This window comes from Cebus imitator, unplaced genomic scaffold, assembly GCF_001604975.1.
Source record: "Cebus imitator isolate Cc_AM_T3 unplaced genomic scaffold, Cebus_imitator-1.0 Scaffold638, whole genome shotgun sequence".
NCBI classification, from domain to species: domain Eukaryota; kingdom Metazoa; phylum Chordata; class Mammalia; order Primates; family Cebidae; genus Cebus; species Cebus imitator.
Genome location: NW_016107953.1, coordinates 59,662 through 83,345, shown reverse-complemented (window position 1 = coordinate 83,345; position 23,684 = coordinate 59,662). Strand labels below are relative to the sequence as shown.

The 23,684-nt window shown below is 51.9% G+C and overlaps 1 protein-coding gene across 1 annotated transcript in view; it reads right to left on the bottom strand.

Moving 5' to 3' along the window:
• Positions 1–23,684, bottom strand: part of CFAP77 (cilia and flagella associated protein 77) — an 83,111-nt gene that overhangs the window by 54,839 nt on the left and 4,588 nt on the right. The window contains exons 4-6 of the mRNA XM_017517563.2: positions 16,201–16,365; positions 16,009–16,108; positions 15,274–15,499 (exon numbers count right to left, since the gene is read on the bottom strand). Coding sequence (XP_017373052.1) covers positions 15,274–15,499; positions 16,009–16,108; positions 16,201–16,365 — 491 coding nt within the window. The remainder of the gene's footprint in view (positions 1–15,273; positions 15,500–16,008; positions 16,109–16,200; positions 16,366–23,684) is intronic.

Genomic DNA, 23,684 nt, shown 5'->3' with positions numbered 1-23,684 from the left:
CAGTGACACAGGGAAGGGGGCATCTCCTCACTGTCACCTGAGGTCAGTGACACATGGAGGGGGCATCTCCTCACTGTCACCTGTGGTCAGTGACATAGGGAAGGGGGCATCTCCTCACTGTCACCCGAGGTCAGTGACACATGGAGGGGGCATCTCCTCACTGTCACCCGTGGTCAGTGACACAGGGGAGGGGGCATCTCCTCACTGTCACCTGAGATCAGTGACACATGGAGGGGACATCTCCTCACTGTCACCCATGGTCAGTGACACATTGAGGGGATATCTTCTCACTGTCACCTGTAGTCAGTGACACATGGAGGTGGCATCTCCTCACCGTCACCCATGGTCAGTGACACATTGAGGGGATATCTCCTCACCGTCACCCGTGGTCAGAGACACAGGGGAGGTAGAAAAAGTTGAGAAGATGGGAGGGCAGATGGTCCAGCACCCGGAAGGACAATCGAGGCCGTCAGCGCAGGCAGAGGAGGTCTCACTGCAGCTGGCAACTCTGCTCATGGGCATCAACCCCAAGGACCCTCGCACAGGGGAACCAGGTGTGCCGGGTGCTTGCGGGGGCCTTGTCATGGGGGACACAAGAAACACCCTAGCAGTAGAGAGACGCATATATCTGTGGCGGACGATTTGGACAGCAGGACTGGGTGACGTTGCAAAAGTGTGCCATGAGACTAGCGAATCACTGGGCATAGTGACTTACAAGGCACAGGACCCAGCTAAGTAAGGACCCCGTGTGATTTATGGATAGCTAACAACACAGCAAAACTGGGCACGCTGGACGGAAAGCATGCCTGCTCCAACCTCGGGAGGCGTCATTGGGGAGGCTGGGGAGGGGCTGAGGCTAGGAAGGGGTGCCCAAGGGCTTCAGGCTGTGTTTGTCACGCTTCGTTTCTTAATATTAAAGGAAAGGATCAGAAGCGAAAGTGGTCAAAGGGTTAACATTTGTTAAAGCCAGGTAGTGAGTTCACGGGAGTTAGCTGTGTCACTTCTGAACTTTTCTATTTGCTTGGAAAGTTTTCTCATAAAGAAAAGAAAGGGTTGATTAAAATGTTTACTCCCTTGACAGCACCATAGGGTGCCTACAGTCAATAATAACTTAATCGCACATTTAAAAATAAAAGAGTATAACTGGATTGTGTTTTCGAGGAGGTGGAGACCGCATTCTCCATGACATGATAAGCACACACTGCATGGCTGTTTCAAAACATCTCAGAAACATATACACCTACTATGTACCCACAAAATTAAACATTTTTAAATTAAAAAAATAAAATATTTGCTCCTCATAAAAGCATTTATATCAATCATCTTTTTATTTTTTTTTTACTTTTTGAAACAGAGTTTCACCCATGTCACCCAGGTTGGAGTGCAGGGGCACTAACTCGGCTCACTCCAACCTCTACCTCCTGGGTTCAAGCGATTCTCATGCTTCAGCCTCCTGAGCAGCTGGGATTACAGACGCCTGCCACCACGCCTAGCTATTTTTATATTTTTAGTAGAGATGGGGTTTCACCATGTTGGTCAGGCTGGTCTCGAACTCCTGACCTCAGGTGATCTGCCCAACTTGGCCTCCCAAAGTGCTGGGACTACAGGTGTGAGCCGCCACGCCTGTCCTATACCTATCATCTTTTTTTTTTTTTTTTTTGAGACGGAGTTTCGCTCTTGTTACCCAGGCTGGAGTGCAATGGCGCGATCTCGGCTCACTGCAACCTCCGCCTCCTGGGTTCAGGCAATTCTCCTGCCTCAGCCTCCTGAGTAGCTGGGATTACAGGCACGCACCACCATGCCCAGCTAATTTTTTGTATTTTTAGTAGAGACGGGGTTTCACCATGTTGACCAGGATGGTCTCGATCTCTTGACCTGATGATCCACCCGCCTCGGTCTCCCGAAGTGCTGGGATTACAGGCTTGAGCCACTGCGCCCGGCCCCTATCATCTTTTGACTGATTACAAGTCCCTTCCATATTTTTCGTGAAAACGTAACCCCTTGCAACATGTAGCAAGACTCTAGGCGAAGCCATTGTAAAATCACAATTCTAAAGATCGTTTTCTTGAAACCTAGCAGCACCTAAAATGCGGACTCTCTCACTCAATTTGTGTTAAGATGATTTGGTAATTACAGTGGGCTGAATGGCACCCCCTCCACCACCAAAAGATATGTCCACATCCTAACCCCCTGAGCCTGGAAATCTAGCCTTATTTGGAAAAGAGGTCTTTTTAGATGCGATGAAGTTAAAGATCCTGAGATCAGATCATCCTGAGATATTTGGCTGAGCCCTAAACCCAGTGACAAGTGTCTTTGTAAGAGACAGAAGAGGAGAAGACAGAGACACAGGGGAGACAGCCACGTGAAGTTTGAGGCAGCCGTGACTGGAGTGATGGCACCTGGAGCTGGAGGAGGCAGGGAGACCCTCCCCTACAGCCTCCAGAGGGCGTGTGGCCCTGCCAACACCGTGATTTCAGACTTCCAGCTTCCAGGACGAGGAAACGATCCATTTTTGCTACTTGGAGCCATCAAACGTGTGGTAATTTGTTTCAGAAACCCCAGGAAATTAACAAACGATGATTTTCAACAGCTCCCGTAGTTGAAGCTCAGCACCCTGCAAGAGTCGTGCCCAGAAAAGAGCTGGCTGTCTCGTGAGTTCTTGGCACTAGAATATTACCTGTTCCCAGTATCCGCGGCACACTGCATTCAAGCGATCTGTTTCCTCTCACGCAGCCAGTCAGCAAGCATTTACTGAGCACCTATAACACTCCAGGCAGGCACATGCTAGGCACTGGGGAAGGAGGAGTGAGCAACCCCAGACCCGCCCCACTGAGTCTGGTGGGGGAGGTGGTCAGGTCCGCAGGCAGTGGCCACACAGGGTGGCCTGTCTGGGCAAGGGACACAGGAATGTCTGAAGGATGGTGAGTCCTCAGCCAGGCAAAGTGGGAGACGAGTGTCCCTGGCAGAGGGAAAAGCACCTGTGAGTCCAGAGAAACGTGGGGGGGACAGGGTTCAGGGGACTGAAGGAGGTTTAGCTTGGGAGGGTCAGAGTCAAGTCTCAGCAGACCCAAAGGTACCCTTGCGCCCTCTGTCCTGGGTCCTCTGCCCACCTGAAACAGCATCCACTGCCTTGCTGCTCTACCTGTTGGTTGCATATTGCTTTGTTTTGTGTTTTATTTTCTCTGAATCCCAAATACCCAGCACAATGCCCAGCACAGCTGGGCACGAAGTGAATGCTCGGCACAGGCCAGAGGTAATGCATGTGGGTTCTAAGATCACATCCCAGCGCCATCCTTTTGCGACCATACGATTGTGTGCAAGGGTCTCTGAGCCTTGGTTTCCTTGTCTATAAAATGGGAATTAGTTGCTACCTTAGGGCCCTTCTGGGGATCACTTGAGTTGATGTGTATGAAGCACCCAGCATGGTGTCTGGCCCCGGAAGCTGGCATTATTAGGAATCAAAACGAATGCAAGTCTCCAGGGGTTTCCAGCCTGAATAGCCACTGCCATCTGGGCTCCGATGGGGCTGATGGGGCCCAGCCCGCAGCTCTGCCCTGTGAGCTGGCCGCTCCTCCATATGATGGCATGGGATTGATCAGGCCCTGCCTGCCTGCAGCTCGTCCTGGCTGGGCTCACCACTTCTCTGCACGATTCGCTCATTCTGTGACTGCTTTTGCTTGCAGGGTCCTTTGCCACAGTGGGACGTGGGCTTGACGCCTGGTTCTTCATTCAGTGCTGGGGGGTGCCAGCACCATCTCCTCCATGCCCTGTGTCCCGGGAAGAGGTATACCAACCTCGCCCCAGACACCCCTCTGACTGTGTCGACAGCTGCAGGCTGTAGAGGCGATAAGAGGCCCACGGCTGGGCCCGGCACTGAGCGGGACTCCAGACTCTGGACTCCAGCGCTGGCTCCCAGCAGGGCTTTCGCTCTACCCCTTCCTAGACGAGGGCGAGGCCCATCTCCGGAAAAATCAAAGGCAGAGTGGAGCATGTTCGATGCGACCTGGGAGGCCCCGAGGGGGACCAGCCGGGCCAGCCTCGTTAGCGCTGACCTTGGCACCGAGCTGCTCCTGATGGATGGGGTTCGGGCCTCGCCAGGCCCCCGGGGAGCGGCGGCTCCATCCATTATGGGCCCATCAGCGCCTCCCTGAGCCCTCCCTGCTCGGGATGCCACGAGTGTCAGGCCACGAATAAATCTCTGTCCCGGCCACAGGAGAGCAGAGAGGGAAACAAGGCAAAGCGTGAAAAATGTCTCTGTCCTGGCTCTGGCGACAAAGCCCCCATGAAGGAGGAAAGAGCAGTAGGAGTGTGGGGAGGGAAAAGGAAGGGCGGGAGCAGCCAGGCCGGGGCCCAGGGAGGCTGAGCTTCCTGGGAGTGGAGGGGGGAAAAGATGGGGGCCCCGGGCTGCTACCTCCTCCCAATTAGGGCTCCCTGCCTGCCCCCCAACACCTTTTTTTTGAGACAAAGTTTTGCTCTGCCACCCAGGCTGGATACAGTGGTGCAATCTCAGCTCACCCTACCCTCCGACTCCCGGGTTCAAGCGATTCTTCTGCCTCAGCCTCCCGAGTACCCACCACCATGCCTGGCTAATTTTTGTATTTGTAGTAGAGACAAGGTTTCACCATGTTGCCCAGGCTGGTCTCAAACTCCTGGCCTCAAGTGATCCGCCGCCTCGGCCTCCCAAAGTGCTGTGATTACAGGTGTGAGCCACCGAGCCTGGCCTTCAGCCTGGGCCCCTTTCAAAGAAACTCCCTGGAGATCCAGGCCCATGGAAGCAGGCAGACCTTGAGGACGAGGGGACCCCTGTCACACTCAGTTTCTTGGGGGGAGGTCCCAAAGCCCCAGCAGAGGTAGCCCAAGCTGGGCAGCCAGCAATCTTTTCAGGCCAGTAAGGGCGAGGGTCCTGGTGTAAGCTACCTGGATGGAGCCCCCACACTTCCGCTCACCACGTCCCTCTTGCTGAGGGACGGAACCTCGCCGTGCCTCACTTTCCTCGTGGATAAATGGGTGTCCACTGCACAGGGCCGCAGTGAGGATTCATCCTGTTGCTCTGTGGAAGCTGGGCCCCAGTAGGTGCTCATCAGCGCTGGCAGTTGACCGCTTAACTGCTGTTCGTAGCTGCCATCCCGCGGCCGAGGACTTGCCTCCTCACCAGGCCACCAGCACCATCATAGACAGAGCTCAGGATGAGAAATGACTTCCTCACTCAGGGCCTTGCTCTGCCTCCTGGAAGCATGCAGCCTGTGGATATGAACAGCCACTCTGGAAGGAGACTTGGCTCAAGTCCTGGTGTTGCCTCCAACTAGCCAGGAGACTTTGGGCGAGTGACTCTCTGTGAGCCTCAGTTTCCCCATCTGTAGAATGGGGATGATAGTCCCTACTTGGTAGAGTTGTATTTAATGAGATGAGGTACAGGGGTCAGTGTTTCACCCAGCAGTCACTCAGTGAGGGCCCTGAAAGTGTCAGCTATGAGGACCGCCCCCCTCCAACACACACGCTGGTCCTTGTTTTGTTCTCTGAAGCCCCTGAGAGCAAAACCCCTCCACTGTCCTAATCCCAGGGCTTCCGAGAGTTAAGGACAGCTGCTGTGTCTCCACTGCATCTTTTCTCATCTAGCTAGGCAGACCTCATAGCTTCTCCTGTTCTTTGTACATAGCGGACACCCTCCCCGACCATCTCATCCACCATCCGGATGGCTCCCTTCTGGACAATTTCCTGTTTGTGAACCTTCTCTTTAATGATGTCCTGTATTCTTGAACTTGATACTACAGGTATGGCCTGAGCAGCAGAAAAGCGCAAGGAAGCCACCTCCTTTGTTCTGAACTTGCTACCTCTATTAACGTGGCCGAGGAACACATTCGTTCTGTACTGCAGACTCATAACATTAGTCAGGCGGATCACAGCGGAGGGGGGATCACATTAAGTGTCATCTCTGGCTTTACTGTCTCCTCTCTGGGTCTCAGATGGACTGTCTCTTTGCTTCTGACAGCTGCCTCAATGTCTTAAAGGGCCCCAGACCATATTTAAGTGCTCACTATGTGCCAGGCATTGTGCTGGGCACTGACGATGCAGTGATGGATGAAACTGGCATTCTCCCTGTGCTCTGGGGCCTGACATACAGCAGGATTAACGACAGTCGCAGGCAGTGCCAGGGAGCAGATTATGCGGCAGGGACAGGAAAAACGTGGCTTTGCAGAGCGGGATGTACATTTCAGGCCCTCCCCGGGCCCCGGGGGTCTTTGCGAGGTCCACACGCTCCCCCTTGTGGTCAGACCAGGTTTTATTCCGCCAGGTTTCAGGAGACCAATAAAAGCAAACGTGGTCTCCGCCTTTCGCCTGGCATCAGCTGGGATGGCTGCTGGGGAAGCGGCTTATTATTATTTTATAGGAGTTTGGGTGGGTGGCTCAGATTTTTTTGGCCATCGGCTCCAGGAGAAACAAAATAACCCAGAGTGATTGATGGGCCTATTGTAAATTTGTAAAATAAATCAGCTTGGCAGAGAGATTCAAAAAACCTGTCAGGCAGCACACATTGTTTTAACAGCCTGTAAAATTCCCTGTGTCCTTCACATTTGTCAGCGTCAGGCTGATGATGCATCTGATAGCAGGGCCAGCAGCGGCTGCAGACAGAAGGGTGGGCCAGCAGCATATCCCGCGTGTCTGATGCTTCTTACGTTTCCATGGTCTCAACGCTTTCAGCTCCAGGACTGGGGGGTAGACCAGGCTAATTAGTCCAGGTAGGCACTGAGTGTGGAGCCACTGCTGTAGATGGATCCGTCTCGATCCACAGGACGAGATTCTGCAGCCTCTTGTCCTCTGATAACAGTATAGGCCACCACTAACAAAAGGCTAATGAGTGCTACTCTAAGGACACTACTGAAGTTGCATGTGACCACTGGCTTTGTATTTGGACCCCAATGTGGCCATTGGTTCATGCACTCATTCAGCAACTCCATGAAGGCCTCTTCTGCAAAGGCACTGTGGTCAGCACCAGAGGTCCCAGGGGGAGCAAAAAGCCGGCCTGGAGCATCCAGCATGGCGAAGGTCTGGATGCCCCAACATGAAGTTCGAGTTTATCAGGAAGTGGATGCCACTGAATGTGACAGGGGAGGAGGCGACCCAGAAAGGGGAAGCTCAGTGGGCTTTTTTGATGTGTTCAGATTAAGTTGTGAAGCTTTAAGAAAAATTCAGGGCCGGGCGCGGTGGCTCACGCCTGTAATCCCAGCACTTTGGGAGGCCGAGACGGGTGGATCACGAGGTCAAGAGATCGAGACCATCCTGGTCAACATGGTGAAACCCCATCTCTACTAAAAATACAAAAAATTAGCTGGGCATGGTGGCGCGTGCCTGTAATCCCAGCTACTCAGGAGGCTGAGGCAGGAGAATTGCCTGAACCCAGGAGGCGGTGGTTGCGGTGAGCCGAGATCGCGCCATTGCACTCCAGCCTGGGTAACAAGAGCGAAACTCCGTCTCAAAAAAAAAAAAAAAGAAAGAAAAATTCAGACAGGACGGCCTTACACAGAATCCTGTCTCACTCCCCCTTCTAGTGCTGGAAAAACATAAGCAGACTGCCCATGTCACCTCCACCCCTGTGTTTGTTAGGGAGGCACATCAGACCCTTGGATTAGACCGTCATAGGCATTTAGGCCACACTAATCCTCCTCACACTGCAGAGCCGCCAAATGACTTCACCTCTCAGACCCTCTGTCTCTTCTTCTGTAAAACGGGGATAGAAGCGTTCCAACCTTGTACTCACACGAGCTAACTCTGTACTCACTGAGCGACTCAGTTATTTAATGAGGATGCTCCCGGGGACCTCAGCACAACATCTGACCTGTGGTAGTAATAATAACTTGTCGTTGCCATTGTTAGTTCAAAGTGGGGTCTTCCCACCTTCCATCTGGCCCATGTCAGACCCTGAAGAGCAGGGGGCTGTTTGCTGGTTGACTGAGTGATAGATGCTCCCACTAGCATCTGTGTCTTGAGTGTGGCACAGACTCCCAAGCAGACCAGCAACAGAGCCCAGGGTGCGCAGGATCGTCCAGGAGCACCAGCTGCCGCCAGCCTCTCCCTGCTCCTCCCCCTTCCCCACCCTCCCTGACTCATCATAATCGACAATGCTGGGCCAATTAAAGCAGTAACAATTAAGATGTGCGGAGGGCATGTGAACATTTGCAAACACTTATTAAAAAGCATCAATAATTAAGCGTGCCTTTAATAGCTACATTTCTGGCCTCCAGACATATCTGTTTCTGGACCTCGGGTCGCAGCCTGCTTTGAGATCTGTGTGAGGGCCTTGCACGCTGGTAATGAGAATTTAAAATTCTTCCCTGACTTGAATTCTGGGATTTGACAGGGAAACAGTAGCAGGAGAGTGCCAGGCCCCTTTCCAGGTGCCTGATCCTAGAGGTGTGGTCTTCAAAGCCAGCCGCCAGACTGGGGGGAAGTTCAGGCTCTGCACCGAAACGCCTCAGGGAGGGCCCTTGCCCTCCCTTTCCTGGCCTGTGAGGTGTGCGGGATCATACCCGTCTCATAGGAAGGGCTTCAGGGTTAGCAGTGATACATGGAAAATGCCTGCCACATTTCATATCCATGCACACAGGCCTTTGTTAGTGGCGGCTCTCGCTGTTAGCAGAGGGCGAAAAGAGGCCGCAGTTAGCTAAGGGACTGAGCCCATCCGTCTACACCAGTGGCTCCAAACTCAGTGTCTACCTGGACTAGGCAGGTCACAGAACTGAGAGAAGCCAGTCTGGGTGGGGCCTGGGAGACACAGTCCATGGATTCTGTCCAAAGGGACGCTGCCCCTCAGCCCCCACCCCTAGAGCCAGGCAGAGTGCAGAGCCACTTGTCCAGGCTTCATTTTTCACAAGGGAAGTGGAAAATCCAGGTATTTACATGAAATCTACTGACTGTTTAAAAAATATGACAACTCAACCTTTTTTTTTTTTCTTTAATCACTGCACCAGCCAAACTCCTCTGTGGGTTGGTGTGGCCACAGCCCCAGGACTGCCCCCATGTCTACACGGCCCCCAGGCTGCCCCCATGTCTACACGGCCCCCATTTTCCAGGTAACTCCTTAGGTCTCCGCTTCCTTTGAGCCACAGAGGCTTTCGGATTGAAATGCATCCTTCCGATTTAGTGACAACCCGTAACAAATCGGTGTGGATTGGGAACCAAATAGGATAACTGGGAAGGAAGTAATTGAATAATCTAAATTCGGCTTTGAATCCCATCTGGTATTGAGGCTGAATGGGCAGATTCGGAGACATGGGGAGAAGAGGGGGCGCACCCCTCACCGTGATTCATTTTCCCATTGCAAATCTAGACGGGGTGGGGGCTGGGGGCTGGCTGTGGTCAGAATCGTAACTTAACCCCCCTGCTCATTAGCATCCTAACTTAGAGGAAGCGTCCGTGGATTCAGTCTGGGTTGGACTTTATTTTTTTTAACACATCTGTAATTGTGAGTAAATAACACTCATTTTGGATTTTTTTGTTTTGTTTTATTTGTTTATTGGACCAAGCCACCCCGACACCTCCTCTGTCGGGTGTAATGAGATTTGGTTTTTTAACATGCTTTTAAAGTAAAGAAATAAATACAATTGCGACTTGTAAAAGGTGATCATTAGAAAATGGGCCTTGGCCCCATAACTTTAAAGTAATAGCCCCATTAGGGAGAGGGGCGATGATTTTGTAACTGTTCCTCCGCATTTGTGCGGCAAGGTGGAGGCTGTCCCCGCAGGTTGGGCGTCTCAGGAAAAGCTTTTCCAGCAGCCATTTAACCTCCATTTACGAAGAAATAAAGCAAAATTGATGTTGATTTGGGCCTGCTTTGGGGGATATTTCTCCTCCATAAAAGCCCTTTTGCCTGCAATTTGTGGAGCTGGCCGTCACATCAGAAAGGGCGGCCGTTGATAAAGATAAAGCTTTATGGCCACGATATTTGCTGCTAACAGCAACCTAATGCAGCATTTTCATTTTTGTGCAATTAATGTTAACGTCTGCTACGAAAATTGTCATTAAATACCATTTTAAAATCCATTCAATTTGCATATGCAAAGCCCATTTACCATCACAGAAGATACAGCCGGCACTTCATCACGTCTTTTCCCCGGAAGGGTGGCCACTCGGTTTTATAGCAATTTAAGATGCTATATTGAAAGCTGGATGCTTGTCCTTTCTGAGCCCAACTGACTTCAGCAATGCCATGGGAAACCCCAGCCCTGGGACCAGAAGCTGTGAGTGTTCTGTGCACGTCGGTTCCAAGGAAGCAGGACACAGAGCGAGGAGCACTGGATGGGGAGTCTGACGACTGCACTCCAGACCTGGCTCAGTTAGCAACTTGCTGTGCAACCTTGGGAAGCTCTCTTCACCTCTCTGAACTTCTGTTTTCTCCCGTTTTAAATAAGGGCTTTCAACCAGATGATCACTAGCATCCTGTGTGTTCCAATTTTGCTATTTTTCTTTTTTTGAGATGAAGTCTCACTCTGTTGCCTAGGCAGCAGTGCAGTGGCGCTATCTCAGCTCACTGCAACCTCTACCTCCTGGGTTCAAGCGATTCTCGTGCCTCAGCCTCCTGCGTAACTGGGATGTTAGGTGCCCGCCACCGCGCCCGACTAATTTTTGTATTTTTAGTAGAGACGAGAGGTTTCACCATATGGGCCAGGCTAGTCTCGAACTCCCAATCTCAGGTGATCCACCTGCCTCAGCCTCCCCAAGTGTTGGGATTACGGGCGCGAGCCACTGAGCCTGGCTCTGTTTTTAAATATAAACATACTAAGGGTTGAGAATCCAGGCCAAGCCCTGCCATGAAGAAGTTGTATGAACTTCAGGAGGTCAATGAACCTCTCCCCGCCTCAGTTGGAGAATAATCCTGCCCACCTTTGGCACAGAGTTTTTTGACCATGAAAAGACATCGGCATGAAAGTTTAGAGCCAAGCTGAAGAGGCAGAACACACCTGAGAATCACAGAGTCCCATGATGAGTATATGTGTTACTGGTATAGCTCCCTAGCTACAGATGGGGAAACAAGCCCTGGGGGGAATGTGACATGGAGACTTGGGGACAAAGCTGGAATTAGCACCCCAGGCCAACTCCCAGCCCAGGGCCCCTCTCCTGCCACCACGCTGTCTTTGAGACACTTGGTCACCAGCATGGACTGATCTAGTGACCTAGGGCACAGCACGGACGAGGAATGGGGGTCCCTCTCTGCCCCGGGGCAAGGGAGGGCACATGTGTTGCGAGCTGAGAAGAAGACCCAGGTTAGCAGCCAAAGTCACAGGAGATGCCCTGGGGGACCCACTTGGGGGATGATCTCAAAGGTGCAGGAAGGACAGTGTGCGGGAGTTCATTAATACAGCCCCAAAGTGACTTTCCAATGTGTCTCTGGTGTCACCGTCCTGGTTTCAGGGCTGGTGGATAGAAATGGATTTCTGAAGAGAGATGTGCCTGGTATTTAGGCCATAGAGGTGGGAAACCTTACCAAAGAGGCGATGCCGAGCTGAGCTTTGAAGAATGAGTGAGTTTTCTCACCTACTCATTCCTCGGGATTCTTTCCCCGGAGTGGAACGGTGGGAAGAGCATACAAAAGCATACATAGCACATGCTGTGGAGGGAGGTGTGGCGGGGCCCCAGAAACTCAAACACAATCACCACATGATCCTGAAATCCGCTAGGGGTATACACCCACAGAATTGAAAGCGGGACCGGAACAGATATTTGTACATTCATGTTCATCACAGCAGGGTTCACAAGAGCCAAAAGGTGGTGGAAACAACTGACATGTCCATTGGCAGATGAATGAGCAAACAGAATGCAGTCTATACACACAGGAGAATATTACGCAGCCTTGAAAAGGAATGAAATTCGGATGCATGCTATACCATGGATGAACCGCGAGGATATTATGAAAAATGACATAAGCCAGACACAAAAAGGCAGACATGGCATGATTCCATTCATATGAGATCTCTAGAGTAATCAAAGTCATAGGAACAGAAAATAGAATGGTGGGTGCCAGGGGTTTGGGGGTTAGTGTTTAATAGGAAAAGAGGCTCAGTTTGGGATGATAAAAAAGTTCTTGAAATGGATGGTGGTGATGGTCACTCATCAATGTGAATGTAATGATTCCCGCTGAATTGTATACTTAAAACTAGTTCACATGATAAATATTATGTATATTTTACCACAGTAAAAAATTATAAAAATGTAATCCCAGCACTTTGGGAGGCCAAGGCGGGCAGATCACAAGGTCAGGAGTTCAAGACCAGCCTGGCCAGCATGATAAAACCCACCTCTATTAAAAATACAAAAATAAGCCAGGGTGGTGGCACGTGCCTGTAATCCCAGCTACTGGGGAGGCTGAGGCGGGAGAATCGCTTGACTCCGGGAGGCAGAGGTTGCAGTGAGCTGAGGTCATGCCATTGTACTCCAGCCTGGGTAATACAGTGAGACTCTGTCTCAAAAAAAATGATAAAAAGTAAAAAGTAAAGAAGGAAGGATAATCCAGAAATATATGTATGGTGGCATAGTCAAAGGAAGGCACCTACTTCAGGAAAGGCGAGAGGAAAATTGGAAAGGCAGGCTAGGGATGGAAAGTCGGTGGCCTTGAGTGAGGGTTAAGCAGGATGCTGCCACACAGATGGCTGAGAGGGTGGCTTTGTCAGCCACAGGTCACTGAACAGGGCTCCAGAGGGCCAGAAGTCCACACCAGTCACTCCTGCCTGGGAGCAGCCTCTTCTATTTACTCGTTCCGTGCAATACACAAATACTGGTCATTTTTGTGATAAGGACCAGCTTGTGCAGTGATGTGGACAGGGTTGGGAAGTCCTGCTGCAGTGGACATTGCTGTTTTTGCCTGCCTGGCATCCACCCCCCGCCTGGAACAGAACCCTGGTCTGTACACCTTTTCCACAATCGGCCCGCGAAGCCTGCAGGGACTGACTTAACCCCTGACTCCAGGGAAGGGCACATGTCAGCCCAGGTCAGTCAGGCTTCAGATTCCCCTGGCCTCAGCCATTGGCTCAGAGGCAGGCACATGACCCAGGCCTGGCATCTCAGCCCTGGCCACAGAGGTTGGGTAAAAGGTAGTCATGTAACCTGGAGCGATGGCTCAAGCCTGTAATCCCAGCACGTTGGAAGGCCAGGGCGGGTGGATCACCCGAGGCCAGGAGTTCGAGACCAGCCTGACCAACATGGTGAAGCCCCATCTCTACTATAAATACAAAAATTAGCCGGGTGTGGTGGCACACAGCTGTGGTCACAGCTACTTGGAAAGCTGAGGCAGGAGAATCACTTGAACCCAGGAGGCGGAGGTGGCAGTGAGCCAAGATTGTGCCACTGCAGGCCAGCCTGGGGGACAGAGAGGGACTCTGTCTGGAAAATAAAGAAAGAAAGATAGTCATGAAACCTGATCCAAAGAGTCTTGAACTCAAGGCATCTGTATCCCCAGCACCCTTTGCACTGAAGAACAGAACTGCTGCTGGCCATCTGCAGGTGAGGAAGAAGCTTCTCAGAGAATGGAGCCCAAATCAGGAAGCACAGCCAAGACACAGAGAGACCCGACGCTGATGGTGTTGCCTGACTGCCTAGATCCTGCTATGCCTGAAGCTGTCCCTGTGCTTTCCAATCACGTGAGCCATGACTTGAGTTTCGATTAAATGCACCTATATTCTGCTTTTCTAGAATGTCATGTGTGCGAGGGCTGGGACGTGGGTCGTGTCTGGCTCATTTCATCTGTGTGTTAGCAAGATAACTCTGGAGTAATGTGGAAGGTGACTTGGGAAGGGTCAATTCTGGAAGAAGAGAGAAGTTAGCGGTTTTCTGCAGAAGGACGGTCAGGAGAAGACAGGGTGTTGACTGGATGGGGTGCATGGCCCATCTCCCTCCCTACTTCTCGGTGGCCTGTGGGCCCCCGTTAGCACTAGGGAGCTGATCTAATAAATCCCGGATTTATTCTGTATCCTTACCTTAGCAATAGTCACCTGAGTGTTTCCATTTGTAAAATTGCATTAAGCTGAACATCTCACGATTTGTGTATTTTACTAGGCATAAGTGAAGCCTCAATACAATTTTTTTAAAATTTCATAGCTCTGGCCGGGCGCGGTGGCTCAAGCCTGTAATCCCAGCACTTTGGGAGGCCGAGGCGGGTGGATCGCGAGGTCAAGAGATCGAGACCATCCTGGTCAACATGGTGAAACCCCGTCTCTACTAAAAATACAAAAAATTAGCTGGGCATGGTGGCACGTGCCTGTAGTCCCAGCTGCTTGGGAGGCTGAGGCAGGAGAATTGCCTGAACCCGGGAGGCGGAGGTTGCGGTGAGCCGAGATCGCGCCATTGCACTCCAGCCTGGGTAACAAGAGTGAAACTCTGTCTCAAAAAAAAAAAAAAAAAATTTCATAGCTCTTGGAGCTCCAACTCACACTCCACCCTACGTTAACATGAACAGTGGCTAACATTTACTGAGCTCCCGCGTGGGCCGGGCCCTGTGCTCGGGTCGCCGTATGCTCTACGTCACTGAAGCCTCAGCACGCTGTGAAGCAGGTAGTGCTCTTATCTCCATTCCACAGATATGGAAGCTGGGGCAGGCACCCCACGGCCGGTCATGGCCAGAGTCCAGGTTTGAGCCCAGGCTCCAGAGCCTCTCTCCAGGCTTCCCTGGGGTGGTGTGTGCTTGGGTAACCTGGCAGGCTCCCCTCTCTCACCCCATGAAGACAGACACAGGTCTTTTTTTTTTTTGAGTCTGTTTGCCCAAGCTGGAGTGCAGTGGCGCCATCAGGGCTCCCTGCAGCCTCGATCTCCTCGATGGCTCAAGCCATCCCCCACCTCAGCCCTCAAGTAGCTGGTACTATAAGCACATGCCACAATGCCCAGCTAATTTAAAAAAATTTTTTGTAGGGGGGTTTTTGCCATGTTGCCCAGCCTGATCTCAAATTCCTGGACTCAAGTGATCCTCCCACCTGGGCCTCCCAAAGTGCTAGGATTACAGATGTGAACCACTGGGCCTGGCCCAGAGACAGGTCTCAGTCACTGTTCGCTCATCAAGTGAAAGTGGGTGACCTGGCCACAGCCCCACAGGGTACCCTGCCACAAGGCCAGGACCCAGCGCAGCAGGATTCAGGGTGTGGCTGCGGAAGTCACACAACACAGAGTCGTTGGAGAGAGAACACTGGGGCTGGGAGGATGCTCCGCTTTCCTGTCACCCTCCGACCTTGTCCCCAATTCATTCGGTACCCCCACCCCCTCAGGGGATGAAGGCCTGGCTGCCAGCCATCTTACCGCGCCCGGATCCCAAATGTCATGTTTGGAGGGAGAGAGGGCTCCTTCTTCAGGTGCCGGTCATCCTGGTCACTGATGCGGATGTCGTTGAGCTGACGGTAGAGGAAGTTCTCCCGGGCAGTCACCAGGCCGGCCTTCACTGCCCCGCGGTTCATTGCGATGTAGTTCCGGGTCAGCTCTTGGGGGCAGGTGGGCTGCTGCTTAAACACGTTCCAGCTCCCGATGGCTGAGGGCAGGGAGAGACCCCAGGGCAGTGGTCAGCCTGGGAGGAAGCACCTCAAGGCAGCTGACCGAGAAGAAACGTGGGCACACGGGTCCTTGGTCTTCCCATTTACCTGAGCCTGCTGGGTGACAGCCCTGCCTGGCCCCCCAGAAAGTATGATGGCCCGAAAGGGAGGGATCAGGGCTCCCCGATGCCGGAGGGTACCCAAGCCAAGCATCTGCCCTAGAGCTGGGCTGGCCTGGCCCTTGACCTCCTCTGAGCAGGCAGAGGGTTGGTCCTGGGCTCATTCTGTGCTCATAACCCACCCAGCACAGCACCCAGTTCCTGCCTGGCCCTCCTCATCTGGGCTGCGCCCTGGGTTTGACCCCTCAGCTGCCCCAGCTGGCAGTCCCTGGGTCTTTCTCCAGCACCCAACCAGCTCCCAAGCAGCGAGTTAGGTCGGGGGTTCTGTGAAGAGGGGTCAGCCTCCCGCCCACTCCTCGGCCCTCATGCTCCAAAGCGTGCTCACTCACCTTCAGGGACCCCTCCATCAAGCCCTCGGATGTACAGTCCGTAATTAAAATTAATGCCGGGCAGACTGCAGCTTCTTTCCCGGGGCTTGCCAAGTTCAGCCTGTCAGGGGAAGGACAGAGGGCAGAGGTGAAGAGTGGAGTCTCTCGGCAACAGGGAGGCACCAGGTGCCTGAGTCACCCCAGGCCCTGCACATGGCCTTTAGGGCAGCACAGGAGCGGGTGGCAGAGCCCTTCCTGGGAGGAGCGCAGGCTGCGGCTGGCGCGGGGCCACAGAGCAGAAGCTGGTCCTCGGTCCTCGTGTCTGCACTGAAGGTGAACGAGGATGTCAGAGATGGGAGGTCCCTTGGCATCTCTGTACTGTATTGGGGTGGGAGGCACAGTCCCCGAGCGGAGCAGCTGTGTTTGGGGAGAAGCCTTGACCTGCCTGGTTCAAGCTGGAAATGAAAGACCCAGTTCAGGAGGCCTCATCTGGAGGCCCCGGCGAGGGAGGACATCTTTCCTACCTTCGTCCCTGTAGCACATGAGGAAGTCGCTTCCTCAAATCCTCAGCTTCTGGGGAAGACACAGTGACAGGGCTGCTGCCACCCTCTGCACCTGGGCAGCTGTTCTTACTCGCTGGGACTCTAGGGAATTCCTTGGCCTCTCAGAGGGGATTTGTACAAGTGAAATTGCCCTGTCATCAACCACATTAGCCCCCTTATTTATATCTGTGGAAACTGAGGCCTACAGAGGCAGGGTCCATATCCCTGGCCCCCAAGTGCTGGGCAGGGCATCGCACGGAAACACGCCTGTCCTCTGGGCTGACGCTCCTGATCATTCTGCCACCATCTCCCTTTAGCGCAGTGGCTCCCCACGGTCAGAGGCCCTGTCCTGCACAGTGGGTGCTTCAAACCCCATCCGCGTCTGCTCCATCGATGGGCACCTGCTGGGTTCCGGCTGCATCCCAGGCACGTCTGGGGCTCCTTGGCCTTCCCTCGTGTCGTCTGCAAAGCCACCCGGGAAGGCAGTGTTTCTCAGGGGGAAGCTGAGGCACAGAGAGATCTGACAGGTGACCTTGGATCAAGCAGTAGGAAGTGGCAGAGCTGGGACCAGAACCCAGGCTGGCTGCCCCCACCCACACTCAGATCCACAAGTCAAAGAAATGCCCACAGCCCCAGCTTCTTGTGGTGCCAGTGGGTCCCAGGGCCGTTACTGAGAAGGGTGGGCGCCGCTGATCCTCCCGCTGCCCACAGGCCACAGGCTGAGGACTCAAAGTCACAGGGTGTTATTACATCTCCCAGGAGCTCTCTGCTCTGGCCGCACCCAAGACTCCCCAAAGGGTCTAGTGGGCTCTGGTCTCACTGTCCCCTGCCATCTCATCTATATCCCCATCTCTCCAGCTCCCACAGGTTGGGTGCTGAGAGGTAGACAGACAAGGACGGCCCATTGTGGCTCAGCACTGCCGCTGGAATAAACCCTCCCTCAGCTGGTGATCCAGGCCCCACAGCCTCCTACCCACCCAGCCCTGCAGCTTGGCCTCACAGGCTCTCCCACGGCCCCCGTTGAGACAGACAAGCCCAGCCCCCTGCTCTGAAGGACCGCAGGCATCCCAGCTGCCTCTGCTGCTCTTTGCTCAAGACCCACCCTTACTGGTCCTTATTCTTCAAGCCCCGTCTCTGCCAGAAGCTCTCGGGACCCCTGGGTTCACCACGGCTCGCCCTCGTCTGAACACCAGTGACTCTTACTATCTGTTCTATTCATTTGGGGCTTAGAACTCGCCACCTTCTCGATTTCCAGGAATGCACATGCAGCCCACGCTGCCTGGATTACACACTGCCACCCAGAGAGAGCCATGACTCCTATGACCTTCTTCTTTCTGTTGGCATACAGCAGGTACAAAATAAATGCCCGATATTTAAAACCACTTCCTCTGGGAAGTCTTCCCAGATTGGCATCAGTCCTAGACAAGGCTCCTTATTATATGGTGGCTCTACAGCAGCCTCAGCCTACCTTCACGGCACTTACAAAATGACAGGGTAGCACCTATCCAGGGACGGAAAGTAGCTTCGTGGTTGCCAGGGCTGGGGACAGGTAGGGGAAGAGATGGAGCGATGGACAGCTGCGATGGCTAAGGGGCGATCTTTGGGGAGTGATGAAAATGTTCTAAAATTGATTGTGGCGTGATGGTTGCACAACTCTGTGAATATATTAAAAGCCACTGAATTCTACATTGTAAATGGGTGAATTGTAGGAAATGTGAATTACATCTCAAATAAAATCACAAAGTCGTGTAATTAAGTCATTCATCGCATAAGGATCAGTTTGATATTGGTCTTCCCTTATGAGCCTGTGTGCCCCACAAGGAGAGGGATCCAATCTTTATTTTTTAAGGTTATGTTTTAAAAAATCAACTTTATATTTTACAGCAGTTTTAGGTTCACCACAAAAGTGAGCGGAAGGTATGCAGATGTTTTGTATACCCTGTCTTTATTTCTCATTCTTCTTTTCTCAGTGTAGAACAGCTGCTAATAGGGGTTGAATAAATGAGTGGGTGAAATACTCATGTCTTCGTCAGCTTAGGCTGCCATAGCAAATTATTACTGACAGGGTGGCTTCAACAATGGGCATTTATTTCTCAAAGCTCTGGAGGCTGGGAAGTCCAAGATCTAGGCACCAACAGACCCGGTGTCTGGTGAGGGCTCTCTCCTTGGTTTGCAGATGGCCGCCTTCTTGTTGTATCTTCACGTGGCAGAGAACAGACAGAGTTAGCTTTCTTCCTTTTCATTTAAGGGCACAAATTCCATCATGAGGGCTCTGCTTTTATGACCTACTCATCTCCTAAAAGACCCACGGCTAATGCCATCCCATCCGAAGTTAGGTTGTTCACGTTGGGGGTACGCAGACATGCTGTTCACAGCCTACTTTGAGACCATTGGCTCTTTTCTACACAATGCTTGTTTCCCTCCCTCTTCTTTTCCATCTCAAATCCCAGCCCCCAATGTCCCTCAAGAGTGACAGAGCTCTGAGTTTCAGGTGGGTGCATGGGGACTCCGCAGGGTGGCTTATTTTGAATTCCTTCCATACTACGCTCTTTGAGCTACAGACAAAGCTCTGGCCTCTCATTTGTTTATGAAAATGATCCGGCCTCTCCAGTGACTGCCGGGGAAGTTAATTAAAATGTGATTTCTCCGGGAGAGGCCCTGCCTCCCTCAGGGCAAGTGCAGGTGGGCAGAGTTCCAGCTGGCAGGGGGATGACAGACAGGCTCAGGAGCTGGCTGCCACCCTCAGGCGGGGGGCAAGGGAGCAGGCGGGTGCCTCAATCTCTGCTCTTTCGTGTGGCTGCCTGGGAATCAATAACTGTTGAAACGTGGAAGCCTTAGACTGCAAAGAACAATCATCCCAATGGGAGCTTTGCTCCTACTTTCACTCCTACAAATATTTATTTTGTACCCACTCAGCGCTAAGCCCTCCGTGCTTGGAGTTCTAGGGTGAACAGATCAGACACACAGCCCTGCTCTTATGAAATTCACTGTCTTGCAAAAAGGACAGCTAAGCAATGGCAATCATGTGCACCAGGGTATCTGATGTGGAAAGCACAAAGTGCCCCTGGTTCTAAAAGTCTATGAGTTTAAAGAGTGAGAGAAGATATCTACTATATATATATATGTATATATATATATATATTCTTATCCATCATATATAAAGAGTTACCACAAATCAATAAGAAAGAGGCAGATAATCTTATAGAAAAAAAAAATGAGCAGATTACTTGAATAGGAACTTCTTTAAGAGGATGTCCCAGTGGCCAAGATCCATATGTCAAGGGGTCAACCTCTGGGAAATGCAAAGAAAAAATTCAATGTTATTGGTAAGGATCTGGGGCAACTGGAATTCTCTTCCACTTGGTGAAAATGTAAACTGCTACAACCACTGTGGAAAACTGTTTGACAGTATCTCTGCCATAAAGCTATACATAGGCCTGCTCAATAACCCAACAATTCCAACCTGGACATCCAGCAGAAATGAATGTGTACATCCACCCAAGAATGCAATAGCAGCTCAGTTCATGATAGCCAACTGCCAGAAACAACCCAAGTGGCCATCACTGGCAGATAAAAAATCTGTGACATATCATAGCAGAGAATACCCTGCAGTCATGGTCCTAGGGTGAGAATGTGCCCTAGAGGACATCTGGCCATGACTGGACACATTTTTGGTCATCACAGTTTGGGAGGGGGCGCTGTCCTCCATCTAGTTGGTAAAGGCCAGGAATGCTGCCAGTCATCCTACAATGCACCAATCCCACTACTTCAAGGAGCTATTCGTCCCTTGATGCCAACAGTGCCCACAAAGATTAAGAAACTCAGAATGAGCCAGATGCGGTGGCTCATGCCTGTAATCCCAGCCCTTTGGGAGGCCAAGAGAGGCAGATAGTTTGAGCCCAGGAGTTTGAGACCAACCAGGGCAACATGGCAAAACCCCATCTCTACAAAAATTATAAAAATAGCCAGCTGTGGTGGCATGTGTCTGTGGCTCCAGCTACTCAGGAGGCTGAGGTGGGAGGACTGCTCAAATTCAGGAGGTCGAGGCTGCAGTGAGCTGTGATTGAACCACTGTACTCCAGCCTGGGTGACAGAGAGAGACCCTGTGAAAAGAAAAGGAAAGAAAAGAAAAAAGAAAAGAAGGAAGGAAGGAGGAAGGGAGGGAGGGAGGGAGGGAGGGAGGGAAGGCAGGAGAAACTCTGAGCATGAAAGAACATCGCTGTGGGTAACCACACACATGGTCCTCACATAAAGTGTGGAGGGAAAGAAGAGATACACCCAGGGGACACCCTACTCCATGGGGATGCAGCCAGACACCAGCAGAACTCATCTCTGGGTTTCCAAGTCAGACATGCAGGCCCCCTGGGTGGGGGCGGTGACTGAAGGTAGCACCGGGGGCTTCAGGGGTCATGATGTTCTTGACCCGATGTGTGCCTTTTGCACTGTACCCCCGGCTGCTGACCTCCCTCAGGAGCCGTTTATCCGTGACTGTGGCTGCCAACCCTTTCCCTCAGCTCCCTGCTGACGAAGCAACGCGCTCTCTGTCTGCGCAGGAGACCCAGCTTCACATGAGAGCTGCATGAACGCAAGCACCAGATAAACCACAGCAACAACCCAGTGATTGTTTTTTCCAAATGGGTTTTCTGGACTATGTTTCCTAGACGAGAGGGTCTCATCCTGAAATCCCCGAGAACGCCCCTAGCAGTAGCTTGCTCATTTCCTCGGACTTTTCCAGACCGTAGTGTCGCCTCAAGGATGAAGCGGACTTCCCAGGAATTCAGCTGAGAAGCGGATTTAGATGCTCCGGGAAGCCCCATTAACCCCTCAGCCTCCCAGCCTTCCTTCCCTCTTCGGGCAGGCTACACCATGCAGTATCAGAGAGGGTCATGGGTAGGCAACTCTAGGGGTTCTTGGGCCCGACTCGGGTGCCGCTGGAGGCCACCCACGGGGCTTTGTGAGGACTCCTACATGAAAAGTGCGATAAAGCAAAGCGCAGGCAAATGAGCACAGCCTGGGTGTCCGCCCAGGCTGCAGTCACGGGAGTCCTCGGCAACCTTCCCCTCCATTCCACCTGGCCCCAGACACCTCCACGGCCTGAAATCCCGCTGTCCACGATCCAGCCCTTTAGGTGCAGGTACAGTGTGTCAGAGTCCCTTTGTTCACATGCAAATGCCTGAGAGGAATAGCACATCCACCCACTGCCAGCTCCTCTGCCCCATAAAACAGGCTAACTGGACACCCACCTGGCCACGTGCTCATCAAATACCTATAGTCCTGGCATCCACCTGCTCGGCTCCCCTGTTACCGCCAATTCATAAAACAACCCTGCGACCTGTTGTAACCATCATCCCCATCTCACAGGTACGGAAAAGAAAGCATGGCCAGCTGGAGGGTCCCGCTGGCTCGAAGCCACACAGCTGAGAGGCCAAGGCAGGTCTGAACCCGCATCTGCCTCCACGGTCTCTGCTGCCTCCTATTTCTGCCTCCTATTTCACGATCTGGCACTTAGCGTAGACGGCCTGAGATTGGTTGCCTTTTCACGCACACAGATCTGCAGGTACAGAACAGGTGACTCTTGACTTCCGGGCCTTCTTGGCCCCACGCACGGGTGCAGAGCACAGCGCCCTACACACAGAACCGCAGGTAAAGTCTGATGTTTCTGTTGTTTTGTTTTTGGGTTTGGGAGGGTTCTTTTTTGAGACAGGGTCTTGCTCCATTGCCTAGGCTGGAGTGCAGGGACATGATCACAGCTTGCTACAGCCTCGACATTCCAGGCTCAAGTGACCGTCCCACCTCAGTCTCCAGAGTATCTAGAAATACAGGCTCGCGTCACCATACCCAGATAATGTTTAAATTATCTGTAGAGGTGGGGTTCTCACTACGTTGCCCAGGCTAGTCTTGAACTCCTGGCCTCAAGCGATCCTCTTGCCTTGGCCTCCCAAAGTGCTGGGATTATGGGAGTGAGGCACTGTGCCTGGCAAGAGTCCACCGTTTGATGTATAGACTAAAGTTTATGTAAAGAGCGATCACTTCAGAAAACATGACAGTAAGTCCTCACTCAACATTGTCAGTATGTTTTTAGAAATTGCAACTTTAAACAAAACGATGCATAAGAAAACCAATTTTACCATAGGCTAATAGATAAGAAGAATTAAGTTCCTATGGCACAGTCTGGTCACAAAAACATCACCAAACTTCTCCATAAACACCAAAATATTTCTAATATTTAATGTTGATATAAATGTGAGCTATCCATACATTTAAGAAAGATTAATAAAAACAAGTAAGATCATTATTTACCCAATTTGGGGGGGAAGCATGAGTGACGGCCGTCAGAGTGGTAATGTGTTAAATCAAGAATAAAGGTTTGCGAAGCTAAATTGCCAAGAGCCCCTCCTACCTACCACTAAAAAAAACAAACAGGTAAAAAATAAATGTCACCAATCTGAAGGGCTTGTTTGGCGCTTTGCTACTGCATTGTCCATGGTTGTACGTTTGTAAGATGATCGTACGCAGCACTTTACAGATTGATTGATTGATTGATTGATTGATTGATTTTGAGATGGAGTTTGGCTCTTGTTGCCCAGACTGGAGTGCAATGGCACGATCTTGGCTCACTGCAACCTTCGCCTCACAGATTCAAGCGATTCTCTTGCCTCAGCCTCCCAAGTAGTTGGGAATACAGGCGTGCACAACCACACCCAACTAATTTTTGTAGTTTAAGTAGAGACGGTGTTTCACCATGTTGGCCAGGCTGGTCTTGAGCTTCTGATCTCAGGTGGTCCACCTGCCTCGGCCTCCCAAAGTACTGGGATTATAGGCGTGAGCCACCGTGCCTGGCCACAGATTTTTAGTACTTTGTACTCATTCATTCATTCATTCATTCATTTTTCCAATCCACTTATTTCAGTGCAGAGTGTGAGTGGCAGGAACCTGTTCCAACAGCTCAGGGCACCAGGCAGGCACCGACCCTGGACAGGACGCCATCCCATCACAGGGCACACACACACACACCTCTCCATCCCATCACAGGGCACACACACACACACCTCTCCATCCCATCACAGGGCACACACACACACACCTCTCCATCCCATCACAGGGCGCACACACACACACCTCTCCATCCCATCACAGGGCACACACACACACACC